General features: G+C 44.4%; 1 protein-coding gene across 1 annotated transcript in view; it reads left to right on the forward strand.

Annotated features, from left to right (window-relative positions):
* Window positions 1-14697, forward strand: part of Ppef2 (protein phosphatase with EF-hand domain 2) — a 30857-nt gene extending 16160 nt beyond the window's left edge. The window contains exons 11-17 of the mRNA XM_004664808.2: window positions 3465-3851; window positions 7440-7625; window positions 8807-8949; window positions 10115-10221; window positions 11569-11732; window positions 12532-12619; window positions 14382-14697. Coding sequence (XP_004664865.2) covers window positions 3465-3851; window positions 7440-7625; window positions 8807-8949; window positions 10115-10221; window positions 11569-11732; window positions 12532-12619; window positions 14382-14635 — 1329 coding nt within the window. The 3' untranslated portion in view covers window positions 14636-14697. The remainder of the gene's footprint in view (window positions 1-3464; window positions 3852-7439; window positions 7626-8806; window positions 8950-10114; window positions 10222-11568; window positions 11733-12531; window positions 12620-14381) is intronic.
* The last annotated feature ends 7407 nt before the right edge of the window (window positions 14698-22104 follow it).

Raw genomic sequence — 22104 nt, forward strand, 5'->3', positions numbered from 1 at the left:
CCATGTTAAGTCAGAGATACAAAATGTGCATGCATCTGGAGGTTGTTTAGAGAAACAGGAGGCCCTGGCACACCTCTCTCTCTTTCTCTTCCTCTCTTTCTCTCTCTCTCTCCCCCCTTTCTCAAATAAATAAACAAAAGTTTTATTTAAAAGGATAAAGATCAACTTTAGTTAAACTCAGTTAAGAGTGTCTTGAGTGCTCACCACGCACACAGAAAATGCTAGAGGAAATAAGAGAGAGCACAGGGCACAAAAGCCAGTGGTCTGACACCAGTTCTTAAGTGTTTCTTTGTTGATTCTGCATGTGGCCTGGCACCTGCTTCTTTTTAACTTGTGCCTCTATTTCAAGTTGGTGTTCCACAGACTTTCAATTCAGACATTCTGCTCAGCTGTGTCACCATCTGGAGGCAGATTGGGCAAGCCATAGGAGAGCAGATTATCACTGGAAGAATTGTATTTGATTGTGAAAACATGGTAGGAGGAAGGAAAGAATGTGAAAGAGCAGCTGACTTTCTATGGCTTGGCACAAACAAACCTCCTCACATTTGGTTTGCAGAGCTCTATGGGGGGACTAATGTGGTAGTTTGTACAGTCCAGGGAGCACTTGTGAATGACATGCAGAGGTCAGTGGGTAGGGCTCCAGAGCTGGACTCGCTGGGTTGAGTCCTGGAAGAGTTTCAGTACCCCTATGCCTCAGTTCTCTAAGATGTCCCATAAATGATCGTGCTCTCATAGGGCAGGAGGAAGGTTAATCAATCAACATAAACTGTGCTGAAGAGCACCTATATGGAAAAGGCTCAATACATATGGATCTCATTCATGGCACTTACCTTCTCTGGGTATTTCCTTTTCTCTCTCTCTCTTTTTGTTTGTTTATTTTGGTTTTTCAAGTTAGCATCTCACTCTAGCCCAGGCAGGCTTGGACTTCACTATGTAGTCTAAGGCTGGCCTAGAACTCACAGCAGTCCTCCCAGCCCTGGGATGAAAGGTGTGCACCACCATGCCTGGCACTTGGGTATTTTCTTTGATCTTGTCCTAGGCCAGTCCACACTGGGACGAGGCTTTCTTATTCACTGTGCACTTGCTCTCTGAGCTGCCTTTGTGAAGTGGCTATGGCCACTGTGTCCCTGAGGAGGTCTTCTCCCTCGGTCTTTGCCATAGCAATCGAGCACCAGGAATGGCTACTGTCTGTTTGCTCACTGCCACCCTCATTCTGTGCCTGACCCCCATCTTGGCATGACTGGCATTCATTCTACCTGTGTCCTCTGCATTTTCAGCACACTCCGAGCACCATGATGGACAAGGTTTAGTGAGAGGGATGGTACTCATGCCTTTTGGCAAGAAGAGCAGCTTCCGGCTTAGATCCAGGCTAAAAGGAGTTCCTTCCTCCTCTCCCCTGCCCTGTCCTTCTTCAGCATGAAGGACATGGGCACAACAGCATCCCTGTGAGAGCTGCCTTTCTCAGTCAGTCAGCTTTCCCCATGCTAGTCCAAGAGGCACCCCCTTTTATTTACAGGGGAATCCAATCCAAGACTCCAGTTGGTGTCAGAAATCCTGAATATTCTACTGTTTCACCCTATATGCCAGCATCATTGGCACATAGTACCAGAGGTGATCTGTCCACATTTTATGCTCTGGTACTGACTCTGTATCACTACTCTTTTGGGCATTATTAGTGTATTTTTTATATTTTTATTTACTTGTCAGAGAGAGAGAGAGAGAGGGAGGGAGGGAGGGAGGGAGAGGGCCTCCTGCCACTGCAAACAAACTCCAGATACATACGACACTTTGTGGATCTGGCTTTACATGTGTACTAGGGAATCGAACCGATGCCATCAGGCTATGAAAAGAAGCTCCTTTAACCACTGAGCCATGTCTCTAGCCCCCATTATTATTATATTTTAGCTTGTGTGTATGTAATGTGGTGTGTATGAGCGTGTGGTGTATGTGGGATGATGTGTGTGGTGTATGCACACGTGACTCCCCATGTGTTTGCCTGTGGCATGAGGGGGTCATTGTTTGCAGTAGCCAGAGCAGGACATCAGAGGTCCTGCTTCATTGCTCTTCCTCCATTCTTGTTGGAATCAGAGTCTCTTAGCTTGTGCTCCCCTTTGTGGGAGTGGGGTTATAGATGTGTGTAACCATGCCCAGCTGTTTATGTGGATCTGGAGATTCAACTCTGGTGGTTTCAGTGCCCCCCGCCCCAGGCCCTCATGCTTGCACAGGAATTGCACCTAACTTCTGACCCATCTCTAAGTTGTGGGCATTACTAAGTAAAAGAAGGGCTCCTTAAACATGAGCATACGAGGTGACTAATGGGTGGGCAGGTTACAGCTTGAACATGGTGCTTGGAATGACTCACATCTTGGGTAGGGTGAAGCCCGTGTGAGAGCTCCCCACACTACTCAGAATACCACACACTTTCAGACTTATGACTTGTTTATTTATACATGTTTCCATTTAATATTTTTGCTCCGAAATGTTATCAATATGTATTTTATAAAATAAAATAAATAGGAATTATTTTTTAAAATGAAACACAGGAGCTGGAGAGAGAGCTCAGCAGTTAAAGGCATTTGCTTCCAACGTTTGCTTACCTACCCAGATAAATTCATAGCCACAAGGTGGCACACATATGTCTGGGGTTCATTTGCAGCAACAAGAGGATCTGGTACACACATTCTTTATCTCTCTCAACTAGATAAAAATTTTAAATGATTAATTTTTAACATTTTTATTTATTTGAGAGAGAAAAAGAGATAGATGATTGATTGATAGATAAGAGAGAGAATGGGCACACCTGGGCCTCCAGCTGCTGCAAACAACTCCAGAAGCATGCGCCATCTTGTGCATCTGGCTTACCTGGGTCCTGGAGAATTGAACCTGGGTCCTTTAGCTTTGCAGCTAAGAGCCTTAACCACTAGGTAATCTCTCCAGCCCTAGATATATATATTTTTTAATTTAGAGAGAGCTTATTAGATTAAGCAAAGGAAAGAGGAGAACCTACAGACAGCTCCTGCTATGAGAAGGCAGGAGGGGATAAAGGGCCCAAAAATATTTTTTAAAAAAAGAAAGAAAAGAAATACAGTGAACATTTTTCAAGCCTGCCGATCATGTCTTTGAATGTGTAGGTAATATAGAGTGCCTGCCACAGTTTTTTGGTTTTTTGTTTTGTTTTGTTTTGGTTTTTCGAGGTAGGTCTAGCTCAGGCTGATATCGAATTCACTATGTAGTGTTAGTATGGCCTTGAACTCACTGCGATCCTCCTACCTCTGCCTCCCAAGTGCTGGGATTAAGGGCATGCGCCACCGCTTGCGGCTAGGCTGCCACAGTTCTTGATGGACACTCATCCACTTGTCTGTGAACCCGCATTTAAGACTGACCTGGATGCCAAAGTGGAACTCAGAAAGATGTACCTTTTCATTCCAGCGACTGTATCTTTTTTTTTTTTTTAACACTTTTAGATTGTTTCTACCCTGAGGTGCAAAATGAGAAAGGAAAGCACGAAACAGGAGGAGGAAAAGAAAACGGCCAACCAGCCAAGCTCTGCCCAGGAACCCACCCCATGGTTTCTTCCTCAGAGCCGCTCTCTCCCCTCCACGCCGTTCCACCTGCGCCCCGACAAGGCCCACCGAGCCGGCCGCTCGTGCAGCATCCCCTGCCCCGGCGCGCTGGACAGGCAGGAGCTGTCCCGGCACGCGCGGCGCTCGGTGGACCTGGAACTGGAAAGGTGCCGCCAGCAAGCGGGCTTCCCAGGGATCAAGGAGAGCGAGGAGCCCTCGCCCTTGGCCTCGGGGCCCGACCCCGAGTCGGGGGAGCTGCTGGAGCCCACCCAGGAGGAATGGAGGCAGGTGAGCATGTCTAGAATTTGGAGGCTGCAGCAGACGAGGTTTCCTCCCCAACTCGGGGCAGTGCTTTGGGCCCCTTTCTCTTTGGGGCCAGAACTCTCCAGAAGGACATTGGTGTTTCCCAAATGACTCAAATGGCTCGGTTCTATGAAGAGGAAGGTAGGACGATACGCAGGGAGCTACCTCTGCTGTCTACGAATCAGCATCCGTGGATGCTGCAGTCTCCTTTTCGCTGGCCAAAACACCCGACTAACAAGACGGTTTATTTATCTTACAGTCTTTTTTCTTTGGTTTTTCGAGGTGGGCGGGTCTCAAAACAACAGCCCAGGCTGACCTGAAATTCACTATGTAGTCTCAGGGTGGCCTCCAACTCATGGCGATCCTCCTACCTTTGCCTCCCTCCCAAGTGCTGCCGTTTAAAGGCATGCAACACCATGCCAGGCCTTGGCTTACAGTCTTGAGAAGACGTTTCATCGTGGCAGGGAAGGGATGGCAGAGCAGAGGCTGGGCATCACATCTTGCTACCGAGGCTGGCAGGAAGCAGGAAGAGTGAGCTAGCTACCACTGGCAAGCTGGGCCAATAATCCTCAAGGTCTGTGGCTAGTAACAACTCCACCTGCAAGACTCCACCCTAAAAATTGCCACCAGCTGGAGACTGAGCATGAGACTTAATCACACACAAGAGGCTGTGGGGGACATTTCACATTCAAGCCACCATGGACCAGTAGCTGCAGCTGGTGTGTGTGAGCCACTGGCTGCTCTCCAAGGCCCAAAAACTCCTCAGCCGCTCTGTCCTCAGTAGACAGCATTCCATGTCACTTCTTCCTCTTCCATACTGACAGAACAATGGTACCTAGGAGAAGTCCAATATGGCAAGCTACAGTCTGCCTTGTAGTGTACAGGTGGCCATATAACACCATTCTAGAGATTTCTGAGAGCTTTTACTTGCCTAACAATTTCATATGGCTCCTCCAATAAAGAAAAATAATTCAGATTAAAAAAACAAACAAACAGCTAAAACAAGCAGAACTAGCTGATTGGGTAGAGGGTGGTGACAAAAAGAAGTTGCAGCTGACTGGCTGGCTAGGAAGGAGAGAGCGAGCGAGACCTGGAGTGAGACCAGAATGAACTAGAATCAGGGCTGTTGACCTGGGGTTCCATACCTACTTGGAACTAGAATTTTAAAGTACAGGTCTCTTCGTTTGCAAAGTATGACTCAACAATATGCTGGTATTTATAAACCTAATGCATTTGCTTTTCTTTTCTTTTTTCTGGGAAAAAGAGATTTATTTTGACTTACAGGCTCGAGGGGAAGCTACATGATGGCAGGGGAAGATGATGGCATGAGCAGAGGGGGGACATCACCCCCTGGCCAACATAAGGTGGACCACAGCAACAGGAGGGTGTGCCAAACACTGGCAAGGGGAAACTGGCTTTAATACCCATAAGCCGGCCCCCAACAATACACTCCCTCCAGGAGGCATTAATTCCCAAATCTCCATCAGCTGGGAACCTAGCATTCAGAACACCTAAGTTTATGGGAGACACCTGAATCAAATCACCACATTCCGCCGCTGGGCCCCATAAACTGATATCCATACATGATGTAAAATACAATGCATTCAGTCTGACTTTAAAAGTCCCCATAGTTTTTATCAATTCCAATGATGTTCATACATCCCCATAGTCCAAGATCTTTTAACTGAGCCATAATACTAAAATATAACCTCAAAAAACCCATAATGGCACAGAATATTCACACTGCAATAGATGGCATTGGGCATAGCAAAGAAACATTCAACCAATACAAGACTTAAACAACCAGGGCAAACATCAAACTCTGTAGCTTCAAGTCCAGCAACTCTAGCCAGTGACAAATCTCCAAGTCCTTTAATTCTAACCAGCAACAAGTCTCTGGCATTCCAATTCCGCCCCTCCAGCTAGGCTACTCACAGTCCTGGGAAACTTCATTGGGGCTGGCAGCTCTCCTTGACAGCCATCTCATGGTCCTGGCATCTCCACTGGGTCTCCACTGCAAGCCACGGTTCATCTTCATGGCCCCATGGGTTCTCTATGCAGGCAACCAGCAAACCTGCTTCACACTGCCCATGGCCATTTCCAAAACACAAGACCGTGTTGCAAACTCAATGACCCTCTTTCCAGCATTTCTTATACTCCACGATACCAGGTAGGGTGCCAATTTGTTAATTCAGGGGGGAATAAAGCAGACTTTGAAGAACAGGACACTCCTTGAGCACTCAGGCCCTTTCAAAAGAGTCTACATTCTTTTTTTTTAAATTTTTATTAACATTTTCCATGATTATAAAATATATCCCATGGTAATTCCCTCCCTCCCCACCCCCACACTTTCCCATTTGAAATTCCATTCTTCATCATATTACCTCCCCATTAAGTTGCTTTTCTTAAAAGCACATTCAGAAAGTATTGTCAATAGCCAAAATATGTGGTTATTTCATCTAGGTTGTCTAAAATTGGCAATCAGTGATTTCCTGAGAATAACAAGAGGATGGAATCTAAACTGCTGGAAATATTGCTCAGCTTGCCGGAAAGTTCATTTTAGGAATTCTTCAACTGAGTTGGCAAGGTGGCTCAGCAGTAAAGGCACATGCATGCAAAGCCTGCTGGCATGAGTTTGATTCTCTAGTACCCACATGGCACATATGTCTGAAAAGTTGGTGACACTTTCCTAGGATTCCTATGAATACTACCTGAGAGACAATCATTCCATTCCTGGGACTTATTTTTTAAAATATTTTATTTATTTATTTACAAGCAGAAAGAAAGAGAAAGGGCATGCCAGGGCCTCCTGCTACTGCAACGAACTCCAGAAGCATGTGCCACTTTGTACCTAGTATTACATAGGTACTGGGGAATTGAACACAAGCTATATAGGCTTTGTAAGTAGGTGACTTTAACCTCTGAGTCATCTCTCCAGACCATTCCAGGGACTTCTGTCTTCTCTTTGAAGCAGGTATGCAGAGCACAGGCTCTGACTGAGACTACTAGTTATGACCAAAATTACTGCCAGAGCAATGTTATATCTTTTACATGTTGATATTTCATGTACGATTTATTTCCCCAAAAAAGTGGATAGATAATTGTTAACCAATAGGCACATACACTTACTTTACAAGTATTACAAAATTCTGAGCTGGGCATGATAGTACACTAACTGTAATCCTAGTACTTGGGAAGTATAGGCAGGCAGATCAGAAGTTCAAGGTCATCCTCAGCTGCATAACTGTATAACCCTGTCTCAAAAACAAACAAACAAACAAAAAATCTACCACAGTTGGAAAACTGAGACAAGAGGATCCCAGTGAGTTCAAGGACAGCCTAGGCTACACAGTGAATTCAAGCCAGTCCATAATACGCAATGTCTGGAAAAAAGCAAACAAAAATATCAATAAGACAAAGACAAGAGAAACAAAACTTTCTGCAGCCTTTGGGATTCAAAATATAAAGTGTGTCAGATATTGGTTGCATGAACATTTATTCATTCATTTTGATTCTGATGTCCTCCTCCTCATGTGGATGACTCTGAGGGTAGGTGTGCCTCGGTCTTCTCAGGTCGTGGACATCCTGTGGAGTGACCCCATGGCTCAGGAGGGCTGCAAGGCCAACACTGTTCGAGGAGGAGGCTGTTACTTTGGGCCCGATGTGACGCAACAGTTGCTGGAGAGATACAGCCTGCAACTCCTGATCCGTTCCCACGAGTGCAAACCTGAGGGCTATGAGTTCTGCCACAACCGCAAGGTGGGTGGCAGCCCTTCCGTGGTCAAAAGGGGGGTCTAAAGAGCACCTTCTGGTCTTGGGTGCCCTGAGGCTCTTAGCGTACCAATCAACTGTGTCTAGTATTTGCTACCCACTTGCTCAGACCAATTAGGCCCTTAACAATCATTTATCCTTGACTTTTTGACCTCAAAAACTGAAAGTTTGATTATTGCTCACCCAAACTCTGAAAGCAAGGGACATATATGGCTCTATTTTATTAATGGAAATATGAGGTTATTTAAGTCACATGGCTATTCCATGTCCCTTCCCTACACAGTAGTAGAGTTCCAGGCAGGAGATTCGGGACCATTGGTCTTCTTGGGAGCACAGTGAGTGCTCTCACTGACGCTCATGTATCTGCAAATCCTCAAATATTTACCTGGTTGAATCCCACAGGGTGGAATTCCATATTTCCACTGCCTCTGCAAGAGAACAATGGATTTACAGTCCCCTAATATAGCTCTTCAGGGAGACATATAGTGCCTGCCAACTCCAGGTATATTGATGGCAGAAGCTAGTTTATAGAGAATCCCAGGAGGCAAAAAACTCCACAAGACCAGGGCTCTGTGGCAGGCTCACCACTCGAGAACTAATTTGTCTACCAAGTGTCAGGATGGTTCCAGCTCACAAGCCTCCTCCTCAAACTTGAACCAAATGAGATGTTTTTCCCCTTTTGTTTAAAATGACCTCTGTTGGGCTGGAGAGATGGCTCAGTGGCTAACGGGGCTTTCTTGCAAAGCCTGCTGGTCTGGGTCTGATTCCCCAATACCCACATAAAGCAAGCACGCAAACAAACAAAAGGTATGGAGTTTGTTTGCAATGGTGAGAGGCCCTGGCATGCTCATTAATTCTCTTTCTCTCTCTTCTCTTGCACACATATAAATAAATATATATTTTAAATGACTGTTGTTAATTTTATTGAATAAAAGTATGAGACATGTTATGGATGTCATAGTACTTCAAGTGACTTGAGTCACAAATCCCTAAAAGCCTTGAAAAGTTTAAAAAGAGAGAGAGAAAGAGAAAAAAGCAGGGAAGAAGTGAGGGAGGAGAGAGAGAATGAGAAAGGAAAGAAGAGCAGCCTATGATGCTGGGTTGGCCAATGAGACTGAAGACAAAGGCTCCTCCATGCATATGAATTCTGTGTCTCTGTCTTGGTTCAGGTGTTAACCATCTTTTCTGCCTCTAATTACTATGAAGTTGGTAGTAACAGAGGTGCTTATGTCAAACTGGGGCCATCTCTGACCCCACACATCGTACAGTATCAAGCTAACAAGGGGACCCACTTGCTAACCATGAGGCAAAGGTAAGACTTTTCAATGATGGCTTGTCAGGAAAAAATCCCATTGCCTGAAGGTGTGAAGCATCATTACATGCATTCAAATTCTACAGAAGAATTCAGCATTTAGCTCTGTTGGAATTAGAGTCTATCTTGACATTGGACAAAAGGTCCTGTCTTGGGCTAATTTTTTTATTGTTTCTTTGTTAATTTGCTTCTTTGAGACAGGGTCTCATATAGCTCAGGGTGGCCTCAACCTCACTGAGCTGTAGCTGAGGATGACCTTAAACTCCTCATTCCCCTGCCTCCACGTCCTCAGTGTTGGGATTATAGATGTGTGCTCCCATACCTGGCTGATTCTACTTCTTGTTATTTATAATGAAGTGCCCGAGGCAAGATGCTCATGGAAAGATAACTAGTTAGCATAGAGTTTGGGAGGCTAGAAGTATAATACCGGGCAGTCATGGTTTGGGTCTCAGCAGAGTGCATACAGCCAGCCCCAGGACTAGAGGGAAGGAACATATGTTGAGGCAGGAAGCCAGGTAGAGGGAAAATCAGGGCCCCCTCTTGATAACAGCCCTCTGCAGAACTGAGCCAGTGGTCCCATGAGAACTTCTTTAATCCCATCGGTGCACACCCTCAGGAATTTAAGGATCTCATACCTGGCTCAACCTCCCAAAGGTCCCATACCACCCTGAAGACCAAAGTCCTGACACATGAACTTTGACAGAACACACTCCACCAAATCATCTCCGGTCTCTTTCTCCTTACACACGTAGCTTTACCTACCCATCATTAATGAAATTATTCTTAGTGGATGCATTTTAGATAAAGTCCATATATCAGGCCACTAAGCTCTTCTACAGTTCTTCTTCTTCCTCTTTTTGTTTGTTTTTTGAGGTAGGCTTTCACTCTAGCCCAGGCTGACCTAGAATTGACTATGTAGTCACAGGGTGGCCTTGATCTCATGGCGATCCTCCTACCTCTGCCTTCCAAGTGCAGGGATTAAAGGCATGCTATTTTTCTATACTCTCTCATCCACAAAGGGCTCGTGCTACCCATCAGAAGATTCTATGTCTGGGGATTTGGCAGACAGGTGAGATGTTAGGAAAGAGAAGAGAAATGTAATAGAAACCAGGACTTTTCTTCTTGACCTACCCTTTCATATGTTCTTTTCTATCTTCTGTCCCAGGATCAGCAGGGTAGAGGAGTCAGCCCTGAGAGCTTTGCGGAAAAAGTTATTTGCTCATTCCTCAGACCTCCTTGATGAATTTAAGAAGCATGATGCAGATAAAACTGGTAAGGAGAAAGTAAAAGATTCCTAGAGAACTGGACTGGGGAGATAGCTTAGTGGGTAAAGTACTTGCTATGCAAGCCTGAGTAGTTGAGGTTAGAACCCCAGAATCCATGTAAAATCTGGTGCATGGTGAGCTTCTAAACTCCCTGCATGCCTGTGTTGAGATGGGAAGCAGAGACAAGAGAATTTTTCAGACGCTCACAGGCCAGTTAGCTTGGTGAACACATCATAGTAAATAACTATGAGAAAGGGTTTGTCTCAAACAAATTGTAAGACAAGGACCAACCCTAAAAAGTTGTCTTCTGACATCCACATGCACACCATGGCATTCACCTGCTCCGAACACATTATAGTGGACAACTATGAGAACAGGGACCTTGACTCAAACGAAGTGGAAAACAAGGACCAACTCTGGAAAGTGTCCTTTGACATCCATGTACACACCGTGGCACGTGTATGCCCCCCCCCCACCACACACATCACATTCACATACACTCTTCAGACTCCACATAATCCAAAAGCACATGCACACAAGATGCCACATGTGTTTGGAGTCTGATTTCAGTAGCTGGAGGCCCTGGCATGCCAATTCTCCCTCTCCCCCCCCCCCCCAATAAAAGAAAAAAGGCTAGTCTGTTGGGCTTGCCTCAAAAAATAAAATAAAAAAGAATTTAGAACCAGGTGTGGTTTCTCATGCCTTTAATCCCAGCACTTGGAAGGCAGAGGTAGGAGAGTTGCTATGAGTTCTAGGCCACCCTGAGATTACATGGTGAATTCCAGGTCAGTGCCTGGGTCCTGGGTTACGGCAAGACCCTAACTCGAAAAACCAAAAAAAAAAAAAAAAGAACTTGGGATGCCAAAGTAAGTTTTAATGATATGCTTGTGTGTATGGTATGTGTATATGTGTGTTAAAATGTGTACGAGCACACAAATGTGCAGGTAGAGGCCAGAGGTCAACATCAGATGTCTCCCTCAATTGTTCCCACTTAATTTTGTTAAAGTTTTAGTTATTCATTTGCAAGGAGAGAGAGAGAAAGAGTGAGTGAATGGGTGCTCCAGGTCCTCCAGTCACAAATGAACCCAGATGCATGTACCACTGAGTGCATCTGGCTTTCTATGGGCACTGGGGAACCGAACCCCAGTCATTAGACTTTGCATGCAAACTTCTTAACTGCTGAGCCATCTCTTTAGCCTCCCGACTTAATTTGTGAAGCAAGGTCTCACTGAACCTGAGCTCACATGATTTGGCGAGACTAGCTAGCCAACAAGTTTCTACTCACCCAGCAACCTGCATTAGACAGGAAAGCAGACTTCTGGTCAGCAGGTTAGCAGGCAGCTCTTCTCTGCAGGCATCATCTCCCTGAGTGACTGGGCGGCTGCTGTGGAGTCTGTGCTGCACCTGGGGCTGCCCTGGCGGATGCTGAGGCCGCAGCTCGTGAACAGCTCCACGGATAACATGCTGGAGTACAAGACCTGGCTGGAGAGCTTGGCTAAAGAGCAGCTGAGCCGAGAGGTAAGGTGTGATCATGAAGTCCCTTACAGATACAGCTAACTACTTAGAGCCTTCCAGGGCAGGATGGGTGAGTAACAGGAAACATAAAGCTGTGGCATTTCTGTGTGTTGGCTTTTGTGCAAGTGGTTTGCATATGTTGCCTCCAATAATCCTTGAAACCATCTTCAGAGTCAGGTATTAGCAGTACTCCCAGACCAATGAATACACTGTCCACAAGGTCAAGGCACTTGCCTGAAGTCATAGAACTTCACAGCTGTGACTCAAACTCAAGTCTGAGCTGAAGGCATAGCTTAGAGCTTATATTTAGCATCCCTGGGACATACTCCAAGCACCAAAGCAAAATGAAAACCAACTCAGGTCTGGCTGACTGTAAAGCCTATTTTGCTTCCTCAACATGGGGCAACATCCCTTGTTTAAAAAATTATAGTCAATAAGCATTTGTTCAATATGTAACCTGGGTGAGACCTTGGGCTATCCATGTTGCAGAATTCATCCATTCATTTGCACAATTCAATGATTTTTAGTTTCCAAGTGGATGGGTCTATATCTGGGTGCAGACACCACAATCTGTAGATCCTCAAATCCCTTGTGTAAAACAGCAAGATGTTTACATATAACCAATGCATATTCTCCAGTATGTTTCAAATAATCTCTAGATTATTTACAATACCCACTACAAGGCAAATGAAATATCTATATATTTCAAGAGTGCAATTGTCAGAGTTGAAAGTGTGTTCATTATACATTAGCAAAAGCTTAAATGTAATATAGAAAATGAAGCTGAGTTTTTTTATTACAGAATATACAGTCAAGTTTGCTGGAAAAACTGTATCGAAACCGATCCAACTTGGAGACCATCTTTAGGATCATAGACAGTGATCATTCAGGTAAAGGCACTCATTATCCTGTCACTTTTCAGTTTTGAGAGAGAGAGAGAAAGAGAGAGAGACAATAGGTGTGCCAGGGCCTTTTCAGCTGCTGAGAACAAACTCTAGATGCGTGTGCCCCTTGTGCATATGTGTGACATTGCACACTTGCATCATTCTGCATCTGGCCATGTGGGACCTGGAGATTGGAACATGCATTCTTAGGCAAGCACCTTAACTACTAAGCCATCTCTCCAACCCTATCCTGTCACTTTTGATGAACAGCAATTATTTCCCCTCAGACCTTCTAGTCCCTTGACCATTAAACCTGACTTATCTCCACTCAAGCATTTTGGGAGTAAAGCAAGTAGTGTCAATGCACTTAAATGGAAGGCACTGGAGAAGTGCTTGAGCAACAAAGGGACTAGTGTAGATACTCAGGAGACTCACCTCGAAACAACAACAGCAGTAGCAAACATGTAGGAAGAGGTGGGCAGAGAAGAATAGACAACCTGAACGAGTTTCCTATAAGAAGAAAGAGCAACGATTAGCAAATATAATCTCTTTTATTAGTTATTATTTCATCAAAGATTGCAGCAAGGTAATAAAGAGTGCCTAGAACACAGGCTATTGCAGTCTCACTCGCAAAAAGTTTCATTTTTTTTCAATTAGCTTATGAAGTAACAGGTTTCTTTAAGGCATAATTGTACATTTTTCCTTTTGTATAAATGATTTTTATGCATACATTTACTTCTGAAATTCATAAGTGATTATAAAAGCACCTATCTACACTCAGCTTGTCTCTCTAGTAGTCCAAAGTTTGTTTTTTTTTTTTTCCTGAGGTAGGGTCTCACTCTAGCTCAGGCTGACCTGGAATTCACTATGGAGTCTCAGGGTGGCCTCAAACTCATGGCAATCCTCCTACTTCTGCCTCCTGAGTGCTGGGATTAAAGGCATGAGTCGCCACGCCCAGCTTTACACATTTCTTTTTTTAAAATGTTATTTATTTATTCAAGAGACAGAGAGGACAGAGAGAATGGGTATGTCAGAACCTCCTGCTCTTACAAACTCCAGAAGCATGTGCCACTTTGTGCATCTGGCTTTACATGGGTACTAGAGAATCAAACCCAGACCATCAGGTTTTGCAAGCAAGTGTCTTTAACTGTTGAGCCATCTCTCCAGCCCTACATACTTCTTATACACAGAATAAATTAGGTTAGGGATAATTTACAGTAAGGCTCTTCAGCAGTGGTACAGCAAAGGTCAACAGACATCTTTTGGAGGGTTAATTTTGAACATTTTAGAATGTTAAGCAGCATCTCTGTCCCTTGTCTACTAGATGTAATTAATATCCTCCTATTCCTACATTGGTCATGACAATAAAAAATGTCTCCAGACAAAGCAGGCGTGGTGGTGCATGTCTTTAATCCCAGCACTCAGGAGGCAGAGGTAGGAGGACCACTATGAGTTCGAAGCCACCCTCAGAGTACCTAGTGCCAGATCAGAATGAGCTAGAGTGAAACCCTACCTTGAAAAACTGAAAAAACAAAAAAAAAGTCTTCAGACATTTCCAAATGTGCCTTGAAAGGAAGAGTGCCCAGTTGCTCCCAACTGACTATCAGTGGTTTTCTGTGATCCTCTTGGGAGTTTGTAGTTGCCCCTGGGCCTTGAGTGTCTGTGTAGGCTTAATAGTCAGGAAACAAGTGTCCTTGTGAGAAAATCAGTGGAAATGAACACTGAAACCCAGACAGACTCACTGAAGTGACTTCTCCCCTCTGGTAAGGGTTCATCTCCCTGGATGAGTTCAGACAGACGTGGAAGCTGTTCAGCTCTCATATGAACATCGACATCTCGGACGACTGCATCTGTGATCTTGCCCGAAGCATTGACTTCAACAAGGATGGCCAGATTGACATCAATGAGTTTCTGGAGGCCTTCCGCCTTGTAGAGCAGTCCTGCTCGGAGGGCAGGGACTCTGCTTGCCCACAGTCCACAGACACCAGTGATGGTGGCCCCAGCAGTCCAGACCCACACTGAGAACAGCCTGGTATTTATAGCCCACAGTGCCTCCATAGGCAATGCCCAGCCTACTAACAACTCCCCCTAGATCTATGGAACTTGATGATGAGAATTTGCCCCAATATACATCAGAACTAGCTATGTGTTGGGTGCAGATAGTCAAGGAATAGTGTGCATGTTTGGGTGTGTGCATTCATATATATACATTGTATAAATATAGAATGTCCCTTGCTCCATCTCAGAATCTTCAGAGTATAGCTCAGGTACAATTCAACCCTTTCTATTTTTTTCATTTTATATCTTTTTAAAAAAAATTGTTTTTTTTTTTTTTTTTGTTCTTTGAGGTAGGGTCTCACTGTAGTCCAGACTGACCTGAAATTCACTATGTAGTCTCAGGGTGGCCTCCTAACTCATGGCCATTCTCCCACCTCTACCTCCCAAGTGCTGGGAGTATGCCGCCATGGCTGGATCATTTTATATCTTTTATTTACTGTTTTTAAAATGCTATGTTAGGGGGCTGGAGAGATGGCTTAGCAGTTAAGCGCTTGCTTGTGAAGCCTAAGGACACTGGTTCAAGGCTTGACTCCCCAGTACCCATGTAAACCAGACGCACAAGGTAGCTCATGCATCTGGAGTTCATTTGTAGTCGCTGGAGGCCCTGGTGAGCCCATTCTGTCTGTCTCTGCCTTTTTCTCTGTCTGTTGCTCTCAAATAAATAAAAATAAACAAAAAAAATTTTAATGTTATGTTAAAAATGTTGTGTTGCTAATTTTTTAAAATTGTATATATTACTTTGTGATCTAAACATAGACATTTTTGTTATTTTATTTTATTTATTTATTTTTTGTTTTTTTGAAGTAGGGTCTCACTCTGGTCCAGGCTGACCTGGAATTAACTCTGTCATCTCAGGGTGGCCTTGAACTCATGACAATCCTCCCACCTCTGCCTCCCGAGTGCTGGGTTTAAAGGTGTGCACCACTACACCCGGCTCTGTTATTTTATTTTTGAGAGAGAGAAAGAGGCAGAGACAGAAGGAGAGAATGGGCATGCCAGAGCCTTTCACCTGCTGCAAATGAACTCCAGATTCAATTCCCTAGGACCCATGTAAGCCAGATGATGCACAAGATGAAGAATGTATCTGGACTTCGTTTGCAGTTGCTAGAGACCCGGGTGTGCCATTCCCTCTATAAGCCTCCTTCCCCATCTCTCTCCAAAACATAAATAAATAAAATATTTTTTAAGCCTTTAAGTTGGGTAAAGTGGTGCACACCTTTAATCTCAGCACTTGGGAGGCAGAGGTAGGAGGATTGCTGTGAGTTTGAAGCCATCCTGGGACTACAGAGTGACTTCCAGGTCAGGGTGGGCAAACAAAACAAAACACAAAGTCTTTAGATGTCTTATTGTGCCTCAGTTTACCTTTTTTGGTTTCTTTTTCAAAGTAGGCTCTCATTCTAGCATAGTTAGACCTGAAACTCACTTCTGTAGCCCAGGCTAGCTTTGAACTCACAGTGATTCTCATACCTTAGCCTCCTGAGTGTACTACCATGCCCCTCAGCTCAGCTTATCTTTACCTAAGTGCTGGGTGCTGCAATGACAAAGATGAACAGAGCATGGGCCAGACATAATGACATGCACATTTCATCCCAGCTACTGGGGAAGGGACTGAGGGGAAAGCTGGGCGTGGCAACAGCAAAACCTAGTGTTTAAAAAGATGAGAAGCAGGCTGGAGAGATGGCTTAGCAGTTAAGGCGCTTGCCTGCAAAGCTTAAGAATACTTGCTCCAATCTCCAGGTCCCTCATAACCAGACACAAAAGTGATGCTAGCATGCAATGTCACACATGTGCACAAGGGGGAGCACATATCTGAATTTGTTCACAGTGGCTGAAAGGTCCTGGCATGCCTATTCTCTCTGTCTCTCTGTCTCTCTCTCTCTTTCTCTGCCTCTTTCTCTCTCTCAAAAACAAAATAATAAAAAAGAAGAGAAGAAAATACAAGATTTTTGCCCTACTTTGTCCAATTTGTTGGTTCTCAGGAACTCTGGGTGAGAATCCTGGGCACAGGTACTTTAACTGATTTCAGGAGTGATGGATTCTACCACTTAGGATTGAGAGTTGTTTACTTACATGCTGTTTCATCATTAACACTGGAACATGGTTATGACATTCTTAAGCAGCTTTCAGTGGGCAGGTATGCTCTGTAGGTGTTTAAGTTCTGGATGAACTGGCTTTAGCCAGCTATGAACCACCCTTTGTGGCCTTCTGGTCATAGCTGACCTCCAGTTGCTGACTTAAGTGTCAGGCAATTTCAAACTTCTCCCGTGGAATTTTCCAGTATGCTTCTTTTTCTTCTGGGGGATTTATCCTTTATGAGTATACAAGGCTTTAGACTGTAAATTTCCCAGTTTCAGATGTGAGCAATAAAGACCAGCCAGAATTCCTGAGTCACATTCCAGGCCAGACCTTCTGGAGTTGATGCTGCTGAGTCATGCTAAGGATTTGAGACGGGAGAACAGTGAGCCTGACCAAACTCTGCATCCAGCCCAGGGCTTCCTGAGCTCCCATCTGCCCCAGGGTGTCTGAAAAGAGAGGAATTCCTAAAAGAGGGAAAGGAAAGACAAAGTAGCGCTGTGAAAGCAAGCCAGAGCATTAGCAAGTCTCTTCATGGGTGTGTGAGCTGTGTAAAGCCACAGCGATCGGATTTCTCCCCTGTACATGTCTGGGCATTGTTCCTCCTCAAAGCACAGTTTCAAAGGCAGGACACCTGGATGTATGTCTCTCATCATAAAGGAAGTCTGTTGGAGTAAAGAAGCACTCTAGAGCCACAGACCCCAGATGTCACCTCAACTCACCCCTTCCCTGATATGTAAAATGCTTAGTTATTTTCTCAGCTGTATCCTGGAACTCATGATTGTAGCTACTTCCTGGGGGGTGCTTGGAAGATTAGATGAGATAAGGCACACTTAGTGCAGGGTGGATCGCATATTAAGCTATGGCTGTGTTTCTTAGGCCTGGAAATCCCCTAGCCCAGAGCTTCCCAAACTTTAAGATGTGTATGAATCACCTGGAAATCTTCTTAGAAATGAGAAAATACTGAAGGTAGAGTGAGTGGTGAACTTGTACAAAAATGTCAATAAATATATTTCATGCCACTGAAATGTTCACTTAAAATGGTAAATTCTAAGTTACATTTATTACTACAATAAAAAGTTTTGGGGCTGGAGAGATAGCTAAGTGATTAAGGGCACTTGCTTGAAAGCCTGATGGCTTGGGTTCAACTCCCCAGTAAAAAAGCCAGATACACAAAGTGGTATGTGCATCTTGAGTTCATTTGCAGGGGCAAAAGACCCTGGCATGCCCAATCTGATTCTCATTCTCCTGCTCTCTCTCTCTCCTTGCAAATAATAATAAATAAAGTATTTAAAAAGTTTTAAATAGGGCTGGAGAGATGACTTAGTGATTAAGATGCTTGTCTGCAAAGCCAAAGGACCCAGGCTCGATTCCCCTGCACAAGGTGGCACGTGCATTTGGAATTCATTGGTACTGGCTGGAGGTCCTGGCATGCCCATTCTCTCTCCTTTCTCTCTCTGCCTCTTTCTCTCTCTTAAATAAATAAATTTAATTTAATTAAAAAATTAAATAGCCACTAGCATTTCTAGCAAGCTCCTAGGTAAAGCTGCTAATGATAATGATAGCCCTTAGAAGCATGGCAGTCTTCCTTGACAGGTAGTTAGGGACACAGGCCCAAAAGAACATACATGCTGACCTGCCCTGGAGAGACTAGAAGGCAACTCCAATCTGACTCCACATGACAAGAGGTAACAGGTTCCTTGTTCTTCCTCAATTGAGGGGGTACTTTTTCTGGCCCATGGGCTTTTTCCAAGTCTGCGCTCTCCTCCTTGACCCACCAACTGAACAAGGTCCTTTGCATACATTTACACTTAACCAATAAATTCCATCCCAATTGGATGCCTAATTTACATCTCCAAGTTAATGAACAGACCTCATCCAAGTCACTATGTGGTTACCTCCTCAGGGACTTCTCCCAACATGGGAGCTTTCTGTTGTCCTTTCTTAAAATAAATCTTTCTTTTTTAAATTTTTTAATTAATTAACTATTTATGAGAGAGAGAGAGATAATTTGCATGCAAGGGCCTATTGCCACTGCAATCAAATTCCAGATGTGTGTGCCATCTTGTGCACAAGCACATCCTGTGTGTCTGGCTTACGTGGGTTTCAGGGAGCCATACCTGGGTCTTTAGACTTCACAGGCAAGTGCCTTAACCACTAAGCCATCTCTCCAACCCAAAATAAACCTTTCTTTTTTGTTTGTTTGTTTTGGATTTTCAAGGAAGGGTTTTGCTCTAGCCCAGGCTGACCTAGAATTCACTATGTAGTCCCAAGGTGGCCTTGAACTCATGGCAATCCTACCTCTGCCTCCCGAGTGCTGGAATTAAAGGCATGCGCTACCACCTCCGGCTAATAAAACTTTCTTAATTTACCCCTTTATGTGTCTACACGTGCCAATCTTTTGCAAGTCATAAGACAAATGATCTCAAAAGCTTGGGGAGTTCTAGTGGCCATTGAGTGACCAGTACTGTAACCTCTAAGCTAAGCCCAACCAGAGCTGAGGAAGGCACTGTCACTCCTAAAGCCCGTGACACTAACACTGGCTAAAAGACCACACGTTGAGCAGCAGGCCCCATAAGTAATGGACCACCACCATCCACTTTGGCCTGTACTTTACAATGTACAGAGGCATCCTATTTTGCTTGTCTCTGGGATCCCCATAATAGCAATCTATGATATTACACTGTCTTGATCAAATGTACATCTCACATGCATGCATACTTTGGTAGCTCTTTATATCAATGCAGAACTGTCTACAAATAGAAGGTTATTTGAGAGCTTCCTTGCCATTTCTGTTTATTTTTAAATATTTTATTTATTTATTGGAGAAAGAAAGAGAGAGAAGGAGGCAAATAGAATGGGTACACCAGGGCCTCTAGCCACTGCAAATGAACTTCAGACACATGGACCATCTTGTGCATCTGGGTTTACATGGGTACTAGGAAACTGAACCCTGGTCATTAGGCTTTACAGGCAAGTGCCTTAGCCATGGAGACATCTCTCCAACCTTGTTAGTGACTTTTCTTTCTTTCTTTTTTTTTTTAATTTTACTTATTTACTTCAGAGAGAGAGGCAGATGTGGAGGAGGGGAGAAAAAGACAGAAAGAGAATAGGCATCCCTAGTGCCTAGACCTAGTGCATTTTCTTTTTTCTCATCTTTTTTAAAAATTAGATATGGACATACTTAGTATGTAAACAACACATGTTGGTACTATCCTTTCCCTCCTCTGCCCCTTTTCTGAAGAAGCCTTCCTCACTGGGGATGCAGGTCAACCCCATGGGGATTGTGGGTCATACATTATGGGGGGAGGGAGGCAACGTCTCCATGTAAAATGTCCCAACTTGAGGCTCCAACAGTCTTTCCACCCCCTCTTCTGCAAAATTCCCCGAGCCATGCTGGGAGCATTTTAAGTCTACTTCAGTGATGGGTACTTAGGAGCCTCTAGATCTCTGGTATTGTAGGTGCTGAGTGTCCTCAGTGTCTTATCTCCTTCTCCCTGGTGCTGATACCAAATTCTCTAAGAAAGCAGCACTCTTGCTCATTTCCCCAATTCCTCTGTCGTTTCAGCTGGAGCTGTGGGGTGGAGTGCCTAGTGCATGTTCTTTGTTCTTTTTTAATTTTTGTTTCATTTTTATTTATTTATTTAAGTGTGACAGAGAGATAGAGAGAATGGGAGCACCAGGGCTGTCAGCCACTGCTAACGAACTCCAGACGCGTGCACCCCTTGTGCATCTGGCTAACGTGGGTCCTGGGGAATCGAGCCTCTAACCGGGGTCCTTAGGCTTCACAGGCAAGCGCTTAACCGCTAAGCCATCTCTCCAGCACTGGTGTATGTTCTTAAAGCTACTGCCTGTACCAGAAGTTCATGCAAACTTAGACTTCAGGTTATAATTACTGTGCTGCTTTCCTCGTTGTAATCTACAGTAATCCTGAAGTAACATGTTCATTTCCTGAATTTTGGGAACAAGAACAAAGTCACTGGCCCATCCTAAGTTCTACTCAAGAGTAAGATGTCCTATCAACTTTCTCATTCTTAGGAAGAATCACATAGGCAGATCCAAGCACCTACCTCTCATCTGTCTGCCCCTTAACATTAGAAAGTTCAAGCAACCACCAGCAGGAGGCATTCTCAGAGGTCTCAAACCTGCAAGAAGGAAGGAGATGGGACAGGCACCCAGGGTGCAAGTCGCTTAGAACAGTGTCTCTACCACTGGAATTGTCTGGAGAGGAAAGTGTTTTAAAAAATACTATTGCCTGAATCCCTGCTCATATCCATTCAACAAGGATGTCTGGGGACCAACAAGCATTGGCAAGACTAAGTCTTTGTGTAGTCACATTGACAAACTCTTCTTTAGAGGTTCTTGTCTTGATTTTATTTATTTATTTTTGGGTTTTCGACATAGGGTCTTGCTCTAGTCCAGGCTAACCTGGAATTCACTGTGTAGTCTCAGGGTGGCCTTGACCTCATGGTGATCCTCCTACTTCTGCCTTCTAAGTGCTAGGATTGATTAAAGGTATGTGACACCACACCCAGATTTGTTTTTATTTTAATTAGAAAAAAATTATAGTCAGAGACAAAGAAGTTTAGTCATTATATATACATGTGTGTGTGTGTGTGTGTGTATTTCATTTTTGGTTTTTTGAGGTAGAATCTCACTCTAGCCCAGGCTGGCCTGGAAGTCACTATGTAGTCTCAGGGTGGCTTTAAACTCATGGCGATCCCCCTACCTCTGCCTCCCAAGTGCTGGGATAAAAGGCATGCACCACCACGCCTGGCTACATCTATTCAATATTTAAAACTCTGGGAATGAACCAGTATCAGAATGACCTTGTACCAGCTAGAAGCAACATGACCACACTGAGCTTGGACCAGACTTGGGCACAGACTGTCTAGAGTTCCTACAATGTACCTGTGCCAAGCCTCTGTATCCCAGTGAATGAGATCTGAGCAAGGCTTCCTCTGCAGATGCATTTCAGTGGGTTTATTTTGTCTTTTGGTGGAAATTCTGAAGGGATACCTCCTACCCAAGCTGACATTTTTTTTTTTTTAACGAGGAGGTAGGGTCTCACTCTAGCCCAGGCTGGCCTGGAATTCACTATGTAGTCTCAGGGTGGCTTTAAACTCACGGCGATCCCCCTACCTCTGCCCCGGGTGCTGGGTAGAGCCACCACGCCCAGTGATGGTGCTTTTTAGTTGTGGCAGCCCTCATTATTCATCATTATTCATCAGCAAAACCTACCTTCTGAAAGAATTCTCATGTGTCACTAAGCACCACAAAAATGTGTGATAATCAAACAGGAACAAGGGTCTCAACTGCTGGGGAAACCCTGTCCCATCATATGTAAATGAGGGTCACCA

This window comes from Jaculus jaculus, chromosome 11 (genome assembly GCF_020740685.1).
Source record: "Jaculus jaculus isolate mJacJac1 chromosome 11, mJacJac1.mat.Y.cur, whole genome shotgun sequence".
NCBI classification, from domain to species: domain Eukaryota; kingdom Metazoa; phylum Chordata; class Mammalia; order Rodentia; family Dipodidae; genus Jaculus; species Jaculus jaculus.